The sequence below is a fragment of the Eptesicus fuscus genome, chromosome 23, assembly GCF_027574615.1.
Source record: "Eptesicus fuscus isolate TK198812 chromosome 23, DD_ASM_mEF_20220401, whole genome shotgun sequence".
Taxonomy (NCBI): Eukaryota; Metazoa; Chordata; class Mammalia; order Chiroptera; family Vespertilionidae; genus Eptesicus; species Eptesicus fuscus.
The window spans coordinates 22,007,110-22,017,325 of record NC_072495.1 but is presented as its reverse complement, the minus strand read 5'-3'; the positions used below and the strand labels follow the sequence as shown (position 1 = coordinate 22,017,325).

The 10,216-nt window shown below is 58.0% G+C and overlaps 1 protein-coding gene across 1 annotated transcript; it reads left to right on the top strand.

Annotated features, from left to right (window-relative positions):
• Positions 1-361: 361 nt before the first annotated feature.
• On the top strand, positions 362-2,216 carry CMKLR1 (chemerin chemokine-like receptor 1). The gene is made up of 2 exons (XM_008142837.3): positions 362-426; positions 1,063-2,216. The coding sequence occupies exon 2, from the start codon at positions 1,066-1,068 to the stop codon at positions 2,179-2,181; it is 1,116 nt and encodes a 371-aa protein (XP_008141059.1). The 5' UTR covers positions 362-426; positions 1,063-1,065; the 3' UTR covers positions 2,182-2,216.
• The last annotated feature ends 8,000 nt before the right edge of the window (positions 2,217-10,216 follow it).

Sequence of the window (10,216 nt, the reverse complement as noted above, 5' to 3'; positions counted from 1 at the left end):
GGACCGGCGGTGAATTTAGATGGAGGGAGGCCGGGGTGATGGGTGATGAAGAAGCGCCGATTGGCGGTCTCGCCGGGCTCAGACTTCTCCCTGCATGGAGCCCGTTTGTCAAGATGAGAGGAGCCTTGGTGGTGGGAAGTGCAGGGATTCCGGGGCGCCAGGGTCCTGGGTTCAAATTCCAGCTCAGCTGCTCGTCAGCGGAGTCACCTCAGGCTCGGCGTTTCCGCCTCTGTACGTCCCCCATTCTTTTCCGTGAATCGGGGGTGACGGCAAGCGGGCCTTTCTCGGAGTGCACCGGCGCTGTGGCCCCGAGACCAGGACCCAGCGGCTGCCTCCTGTTCTCCCTGCAGGTGTTTCCAGCTGTGCACGGAGACTGACGGGCCGAGGACCCACCCCGGAAAGCGTCGGACACCTTAACAGTGAACGGTGAGGGACTCCTGGGGTCTGAGCTCCTATCTCCAAAGGGCGCCACTGGGGTCCACTGACAATGTGGGAGCACCGCGTAGCTGTCCCCTGGGTCCTGGGGAACATGGCTGGGACCGAGTTCATGGCCCTGTGCACCTCCCCTTCAGTGCACTTAGCGTCGTCACTCCCAATTTCTCCACGATCACGGGATTGCGGGTGAATGTTTGTCTCCCTCACTAGACCGTAAGGGGGAGGGGAGGGTTCCAGAGAGGCAGCCAAACACGGGTGTCCAGAGGATAGATTCTGAAGTTGGGTTAACGCTCAGCTGAAGGACCTCGGACGAATCACTTAGGTTCTTGGTGCCTCTGTTGCCTCCTCTGTGATATGGGGTTCCTCACCCATCTACCTCGCTGAGCTTTTGCAAGGATGAAGAGCGTTTGTGTATGTCAAGGCTTCAGGATAGACCCTGGTGTGTCGGAGGTGCTGGCCGGCTATTGGTTAAGTAAATAAAATAGCAAAAAACAGGAAGTAGTTACGCTAAGGAACCGGCCTTGTGCCTTGCCAGGGAGAACCAGGTCGGGCTTGCTGATCTTGGCTGGCCTCTTGGAGGCAGTTGCAGTCCAAGGCTCCTCTCATGACTTCCGTCTCCCCTTGCAGAGCATGGAGGGGGAGGATTACAACACCTCCTACTGGTACGAGGACGAGTACCCCGACGATTCCGAGGCCATCGTGATTTTGGAGGAGTTCCCACCCCCGGAAGGCGGGGCGTTCAGGATCTTCCTGGTGGCGGCCTACAGCATCATCTGCTGCCTGGGCATCCTGGGCAACGGCTTGGTGATCTTCATCGCGGCCTTCAAGGTGAAGAAGACGGTGAACACCATCTGGTTCGTCAACCTGGCCATCGCCGACTTCCTGTTCAACCTCTTCCTCCCCTTCCACATCGCCTACGTGGCCATGGGCTACCACTGGGTGTTCGGGACGGCCCTGTGCAAGCTCAGCAACTTCCTGCTCAACCACAACATGCACACCAGCGTCTTCCTGCTGATGGCCATCAGCTTCGACCGCTGCGTCGCGGTGCTCCTCCCCGTCTGGTCCCAGAACCACCGCAGCGTGCGGCTGGTCTACGCGGCCTGCGTGGTCATCTGGGCCCTGGCTTCCCTCCTGAGCCTCCCTTCCCTCGTGTTCCGGGACACGGTCCTCGTGCACGGGAAGATAGCGTGCTTCAGCAACTTCAGCCTGGCGGAGGCCCACGCTCCCCCGGGGCTCGCTCACCCCCACCCGGGCTCCCTGGGGTCCCGCTGGCACCTGGCGGTGAGCGTCCTGCGCTTCCTCTGCGGCTTCCTGATCCCGGTCCTCATCATCACGGCCTGCTACGTCACCATCGTCTGCAAGCTCCGGCGCAACCGCCTGGCCAAGACCCGGAAGCCCCTCAAGATCATCCTGACCATCATCATCACCTTCTTCCTCTGCTGGTGCCCCTACCAAACCCTCTACCTCCTGGAGCTCCACCACGCCTCGGTGCCTGCCTCCATCTTCACCCTGGGCTTGCCCCTGGCCACGGTCCTCGCCATTGCCAACAGCTGCATGAACCCCATCCTGTACGCCTTCATGGGTCAGGACTTCAAGAAGTTCCGGTTGGCCTTCTTCTCCCGCCTGGCCAACGCCCTGAGCGAAGACACGGGCCAGTCCCCCGACCACAGCCATAGGAACTCCACCAGGATGTCGTCCATAAACGAGAGGTCCTCGAGGAACGAGAAGGAGACCAGCATGTTCTGAGCCTCGCCTGGACACCCCGACAGACACCCAAGACCTCGGCGTCCAAGGTGCTGTCTTCCCAAGGCCGCCGCGGGAGCCTGCGCAGCGCCCACCCACGCCCGCTGCATTTCACCCGGGGGCGGACGGTGTGTTGAGCCGGGGGAACCCAGGGCTCGGGACCCCTGTCTCCCGGTGGCATGGTGGGCGTGGCGTGCCCCGGGGCCCACGGCCTTGGACCAGCGTCCCACGCTCCTTGGGAGACCAGCCTTGACCGACGACAACGACGCAAAGCACAAGAGGGAGAATTCTCCAAAGCACTGCCGTGGACCGCGATCAGCATGAGACAGGGAGACGATGCTACCTACTGTGCGCTTCCCCGGAAATGACACAGACACTCTACCGGGTCCCATCCCGGGGGTGAGCGGGGGAGGGCAGAGCATGACTCTCCCTACTTACCTATCCAGCAGCCAGACGGAAGTCTCACCCCTCAAGCCACTCCTCTGGATTGGGGCACGGGGAATGCACAGGGACCTGGGAGAGGAAGGTGACAGATGAGCCCTGGGCCGTGCCTTTGTGTTCCGCTCTCCTAGGAACACTAAGAACAGGCCCTGAGGGGCCATGAGGGCTCTTGTCAGGAGGAGGGGGGTGTCCCTGGGAGGAGAAAGGAGAATGGACTTCCCATGGGCTTTGTGCTGAGCTATTTTGGGGGTGCGGGTGGTGCTAGTCCTTTCCCCCAACCCCTGTTCTCACTTTCAATTTGTTCCTGGGGATGCTGGGTGGAGGGGGGCAGCTTCATCAGCAGCCCCCACCCGCTCCCCAGGGGTTCCTCTCTCCTTCCCTAATCTATGGGCTCTGGCTGGAGCCACTCAGAACGAAACACTCCGGGGCAAGAGGTGAGCAGGGAGGGCCCCTCCTCTCCCTCCCTCCTCCACTTCCTCCACGCCTTGCTGGAGACCAGTCCCCAGGCAACCGCAGGAAGCTGCGCGGAGTGCCTTGCGGCTGGGGAGTGCCTCCAAGGGCCCAGTCGCTGAACTTGAAGCGGAGGTTGGAGCCTGACCTTGACCTTGTGCTCTGGGAGGCAGGCCTGGGAGGCATGCAGGCCGTGGGGTGCCAGAGGCACGGAGCTCCTGAGCGCAGCCCTGTAGCCTCTTCTCACCTAGGACAACTGGCCCAACCGCACACGGCCAGCCAGAGGCTCTGTCTGACCCTATAGAGAACGTATCTATTGAGAATGTTCTAGACTATAACGATAGCCTGCCTTTATTTAGCTCTCCCATGATAAGCACTGCACCGGTATCTCCTTGACTAGTAAGCCTCACAGCTGCCCCGCGTTAGGTACAAGGACACGTGACTTCCCTCTTACATGTGAAGTATCTGAGGCTCAGAGAGGTTCAGGAACTGGCCTGAGGGCGCCCAGCTGGTCTCCGCCAGCGCCTGGATTTGAACCTAGGTCTCGTTTGGCTCAAATACGGCTGCAGAGTCTTAAGGTTCTGAGAGGGGCTTGGGGTCTTGACCATAAATATATATATGCCTCCGCGGATTAATCTAAACGTCGTCCTGGCCTTTTAAGTCAGCTTTGCAAACCGTTTTCAAAAGATGACGCCGCTTGGCAAAGAACATGCCGTTGCCCCTCCAGCTTCCTGGACAGCCATCCACACTCACCCACTGGCTCCCTCCCCCTCCTGCACCCAGCGACCTCGGGGGAAGGCAGCGGGGACAGGCGGGAGGCAGCCCCTCGTGGGCCCAGGCCCTCTGGTCTCGGAGGGCCGCCTTCTCCCCCTCCCTTCATCCCTTCACCCTGAAGCCAGTTCTCCAAGAGGCAGCGAGCAGCTGTGATGTCTTCCCAGCGCCTGGCAAGCGCCCCAGGCCACGGGCGATTTGGAATCACACCTCATTAGGGGACAAACTGTTCCTTCCCTTGTCAGCTCCGTCGTGTCCCCCACAAACCAGCTCCAAATCGATCCCAGGCTGCAGCCTCCGCCTGCTTTAAGCAACCTGACCTTGGACAGTTTGAGAGCAAAAAGGGGGGCGCTGGACATATTGCCCCGGGTCTCCACCGTCCCCTCCCCACCGTCACAGGTGAAGCGACGCAGGCGCAAGATGGTGTGGGACGGGCTCCAGGTCCCAGAAACAGCCACCGCTTGGGCCTCTGAGCCCCAGGACACGCCGCTTCCTCGGCTCGGCGCCTCGCTCCTCCCGGCTGGGCCGCGTGCAGGCCAGGCCGCCCGGGGGGGCGGGGGGGGGGGGGAGCCGGGGAATCATTTTGTCCTGGGAAAAGCCGGTGAACAGGAGCAAAATCCAAACCAGCTGTTCTCGGGCCTCCTTTTTCTGCCCCATATCCATCCCTCCTCCCACCCATCCATGTCCACAACCCTCTCTACCTCCCCACCCGGTCCCCCAGGCCATCAACATCTATCCAACACCTGCTTGTTGCCAGGCCCTGGGGATACAGGGCGATCCAAACATACAACCTCTGTCCTCGTCAGCTCCTTCGTTGGAGAAATAGCCAATGATTAAAAAAACAAAACAACCATTTTCTCTAAACGGAAAGCAGCCTCCGTCAGTGCCTCACGCGCGTTGGAGAGGGCTCTGACCCCGGCCAGAAGGCCAGGGACACTTTCTCGGGGGAGAGACGCTTGAGATGCGAGGGTGAGGTTGGCACTGGTGTGGTGGGAGGCGTGGAGAGGGTGCGCCAGGGGGAGGGGAATGCAGCGTGGACGTGGGAGGGAGCAGAGCGAACGTGAGGGTCTGGAAGGGGAGCCACCTGGGCAGAGCCGGTCGACTGATCATAGGGACACAGGATGGAGAGGAGGCAGGGCCGGACCCTGGGACCCTGGGACCCTGGGACCCTGGATGAAGGGGAAGCCCATACAACAGTGATGTGCTCAGATCTGCACACTGAAATGATGCCTCCTGCCCTATGCCTGGGCCCTTCTGGTTGGGAGGGGGTGGGGGAAGGGGCTCCTGCAGCCTCCAGACGCCTGTGATGATGCCTGGACTCTGGGAGCAAAGGTCGACCTTGAGAGACGTGGACTGACTGTTGGAGAGAGATTTCCAGGCTCCCCACGCCTCCTCCGGGGAGTGGTTCGTGGGAAGCCGGCCCGGGGGCCATTCCGGCCGCGGAGAGGCCTCGGGTGCGTTGCTCTATTGACGGAACTTAATTGTAAATATTATTCAGATGCGCCTCCCCGTGCACAATTACGTTTCCCAGGGGAGCCCTCTGCGCACACAGTAAAGCCCCATAAATAATACATAGATTAACCCACGAGGAGCGGAGGCCCGTTAATGCTGCAAGCGCGGGCGGGGGCTGCGGGGAATCTGTGCGGGCAGCACCCCCAGCGCTTGGACGTGGGTGTCACCTGGAGGTAACTGAGTTCTGTCCTGGGGGGATCTTCCAGAGGTCTCCCCCCCACACCCCCACCCCAGGAGATGGGGATACCCCGAGGCACGTCAGCCAGCTACTGCCCTAGAGACAGGGTCAATGGGCTGTGGGTTCGAGGTGAACGGAGGAGGGAACACAGGCCTCTAGGGCACGTTCCTGTGCTCGAGGCTTCAACAACAGCAACAACAACAATAATAATACCAGTAGGTAATCTGAACTGAGCATGTCCAAGGCTGGGCATCGCCAAGCACGTTCCTTCCATTGTCTCCCTGAATCCCATAGCAACCTCTGTGGGAGGGACCATGACTATCTCCATGTACAGATGAGGGGATGGGGGTTCAGAGAGGCGAAGGGACTTGCCCAACGTCACACAGCTAATAAGGGACACAGCTGGGATTCGACCCCCAGTGTAGCGTTGGACTCTAAAGCAACCTGCAAACCTAAGCTGCCCTCTGAGCAGACTCCTCCGTGGGACGAGGAAGGCGCACGACAAAATCCCCAGTGTCGGATTTTGAGGAGAGGGGAGAGGGGGGGCGTGAGGGATTGCTTTCTCCTTGGGAAGGAGGGAAGGGTGTCTGGATGTGTTTGTCACTTCCGCACAGCCCTGGGAATCTTAGGATTTTTAGAGTTTAGAAGAGGCTCTACTTCATCAAATGCATCCCTTCCCATCTCCCCATTTTACAGATGGTGAAACTGAGGCCTTTTTTTTTTTTTTGCAAATAAGATGGGGACCTCCTGCCTCACTGACTGCTGTGAGAAGAGATATGTATGAAAATGCTCATGGGAGGCACTTTTAAAGCATCATCGTGGTAGAGACCTGGGCATTCACCAAGCCCCGCTGGGCGTTCATCAAGCCACCCTGGACATTCATCAAGCCCCCCTCTTCACGTCTTAGTTTGTGGGCAAGGCCGTTGGTGCAGATCTGCCCTGAAGGACCCCAGCCCAGGATCTGGGAGTCACTAGGGAGTTTCCAGCAGAATTCTGGCTGGAGATCCTGGGGAAACCTGGCACGGGGCAGAAACATGCTGTGTTTGAGTCACAAACTTCACCCTTGAAACTGTCCTGGATACAGGGGAGGGTCACTCGATATCAGGACCTAGGTGGTAGTTCCGAGGCTGAGTTTCTATGTAAAAACTCACTTGTCTTGCCCTGGCCGGTTTGGCTCAGTGGATAGAGCATCGGCCTGCAGACTCAAGGGTCCCAGGTTTGATTCCAGTCAAGGGCATGTACCTTGGTTGCGGGCACATCCCCGGTGGGGAGTGTGCAGGAGGCAGCTGATCGATGTTTCTCTCTCGTCGATGTTTCTAACTCTCTATCCCTCTCCTTTCCTCTCTGTAAAAAAAAAATCAATAAAATATATTTTTAAAAAACCTCACTTGTCTGAACGTATAAGATGAATGCAATTCCTGCAGCAAGTTACGCCTCAATAAAAGGGTTTTTGAGAGTACAGTAATTCATGTCTGCAGGAGTGACTTCTCCCTCCCATTGGCGCTCTGCACCGAATCAGAGCGGGTTCTCTCTGATTCAAAAGAATATCACAGCGGAGGAGGCCCTTTCAGGGTCCATCCAAGAGCCTCAGGAAGGACTGAGCCCTCCCAGGCTCAAAGGGCCTTAGATGGTTACGACACAGGGTCACCTGGGCTCAGGAGTCAGACCGCCGGGGCTCAAACCCCAGCTCCACCATCTACCTCAGCTAGAGTTAAGGTTAGAATTAGGCTCTATGACCTTGGTAAGCTCCTCAACTTCTCCAAAGCCTCAGCTTTCTCACCTGTGGAATGGGTATAATAAGAACCAGCTGCTCACAGGGCTGCTGTGAGGATTACATGAGATGCCACGTGTAAGCATTTAGCAGATGCTGGGCCTCACGTGCGCCACCCTCTTTCCTCTACAGGGGATCAGCCTCGCCCTGGTCTCCCCATATCCAGGCTTGCCCCCTACAGCCCTCTCTCCACGAAGCAGCCCTAGGGGCTTCCATCACAGAGTACAACCATGCAAACCCCAGGACGGCTCCCTCCATCTGCACCTCCTGCTGCTCTGCAGCCCGCCTGCCTCGCAGAAACAAGCAGCTCAACAGCAGCAGCACGAATGCACCCCAGGCTGTTCCCACCGCGGCCTTCGCATGGGCTGTTCCCTCTGTTCCCGGCCACTGTGGGCACGACCCGTTCCCCCTCCTCCTCCAGGTCTCAGCTCACCTGTCACCTCCTCAGAGAGGTCCTTCTTCACCTGCCCCCCCACTTCAAGTCGGCCCCACCCCCATTCACTGCCTATTAGATCCCTTGTTTTATTTTCATTACGATACTTCCTGCCATCTGGAAGCTGCCTGCCCCCTACACGGTGTGAGCTCGGTCAAGGGCAGGGACCATGTCTGTCTTGCTCGGCTCTGTATCCCCAGCACCCAGAGCGGTGCTTACACAGGAAAAGTGCTTGTACTTTTTTTTGTGGAATGAATGAATGAATGAATGAATGACCATAGGCTGATGTTACTTGTGTCTTCATCACCATTGGGTTTCATGACAGTCACTATCATGATACACCGTTGGTCAAGTATATTTGCCTTTTTTTTCCCCCCATATCGATGAAGCTTGGGAAGGGTGGGATTATCCCCATTTCACAGACATGGAAACTGAGGCCCCAGGTCGCTTCGTCAGAACTGGAGAAGCCAGAATTCTTTCCCTTGGACCATCAGGAGCCGTCACACATGAAGGAGATTTCTGTTCGTTTCACACCAAGGATGTTTCTCCTCCCTCCGCCTTTCCTTTCCCCTTTGTCTTAATCATTACAGCCTGAAAATAAAGAAATCAGATGCCTTTCACCCTCCCCTGCCCCCCTCGCCTCCACCCCCCTCCTCCTATTGTTTTGTTAATTCTCTTCTGGCCCAGGACTCTGTCAAGGATTTGGCTGGTACAACTCTGACGACCACAGACTTCCTGTGTTTATCCTTCCACTTTGAAATCGTGGATGGAGCAACCCACTGGGCGCCAGGTCTGTGCTGGGAACTGGGCAAAGCGACAGCAGAAAGCAGAGCCAGGTACCTGACCCCAGGTGTCCCAGGAGCCCCTGGCCCGGGACAGGCGGGACCCAGGATTATCTTTTCCGTGGTTTCCGTCATGCAGAGGTCTGGTGCCCATGGAACAAACATCTGGATGACAGAATGAGTTTCTGGCGTCGGTCGTGTCTCCCGGGTGCGGGTGCTAAGCAGCTGGGACACATACAGGAAGGTGGGAAAGGGGGTTCTTAGCCTTGGCTGGTGGCTGGGAATAGCCTGTGAGCCCCTGGTTATGGCAGGAGATTTAATATCATTGTTTTAAAATATATTTTTTTATTGATTTAACAGAGAGGAAGGAAGAGGGAGAGAGGGATAGAAACATCGATGGTGAGAGAGAATCACTGATCGGCCGCCTCCTGCATGGCCTCCACTGGGGATGGAGCCTGCAACCTGGACATGTGCCCTGACCGGGAATCAAACTGTGACCCCCCCAGCCCCCGGTTCATAGGTCGACGTTCAACCACGGAGCCACGGCAGCCGGGCATGGCAGGCAGTTTACAATGCCCAGGGCACTGCCCAGGCTCCAGTGCCTTACTGGGAAGGACGGAGTGACTGGCGATGGGATTTCAGGCTTGGTGACCGGCAGCCAGAGGCAGTTTCACATCTATCATCCCGTTTCATCCTCGTTGGAAACCGGAAGGGTAAACCCAGCTTAATTTTAGAGATGAAGACGCTGAAGCTCAAAGGGGTCCAGTGAGTGTCCCGGAACCAGACAGCTATCCACCCGTTGATTTGTGTTGAGCACCTACTGTGCGCCAGTCGCCGTGCTAGGCTCTGGGAGACGCAACAGCTGTCTCCATCCTTGCTTTCATACACCTTTCAAGGTGTTAGTGGGTAGCAGAGCTGGGATTTGAACCCACCTCTGGATAGCTCTGTGGCTTCTGCTCTTTCCCTCGGCATTCTGCTGCCTGAGTTAGAGCAATCAGTACAGAGCAGAGCAGAGCAAAGCTTCCTGTTTAAAGCCGTGGATCTCTCGGGCGTTGGAGAGCGAAGGCTCACATCTCGGCTGGAGCTGCTGAATCGAGATCGATTCTGGGAGCCAGGGTGCAGCTGTCAGCAACTGCTCCCCATCCCCGAGTCCCCCCAATATAGGTAAGTGATCCGATCCAAAGCTCCTCCCTCCTTTGAGAGAGCAGCAGGGAGATGGCGCGGCTTTACCCAAAAGAACCGCAGGCCGAAGTGGGATTGCAGACACCGAGGCAGGTGGAAGGGACAGACGGGGCGGGGGGGGGGGGGGGTGTGTTCTCTGGTCCCTTCGGGTTCATCGAAGGGACCATTTCAGCGGTTGGAATCCGAGATGTCACCCCTTTCTGCTTGCTGATGGTCAGCCTGGTCCTGGCCCCCGGACCACGGCGCCTTCAAGGACGCAGAAGGCTCTATGGGACCAGCTTGCTCGTTTTTAGCCTGCCCGATGCCGAGGTTGAGCTGGAGATCCCTGATGGGAAGCTAGTCCCGTCAGAGGTGAGCCAGGGCCGGAACCCAGGTGCCCCTGCGCCCAGTCCCGTGGTTCCCCGCTCTACATCGTGATCATCCGTGCCCAGCAACAGCCCAGTCTTTCCCTCGCATGCTGGTCCAGACGCCTCCATCCACGGAACCTTTGAGAAGCAGGACGATAGGAAGACCGGCGC

Coding starts and splice junctions, on each gene's coding strand:
- CMKLR1 (XM_008142837.3), top strand. CDS start 1,066: ATGGAGGGGGAGGATTACAACACCTCCTACTGGTACGAGGACGAGTAC.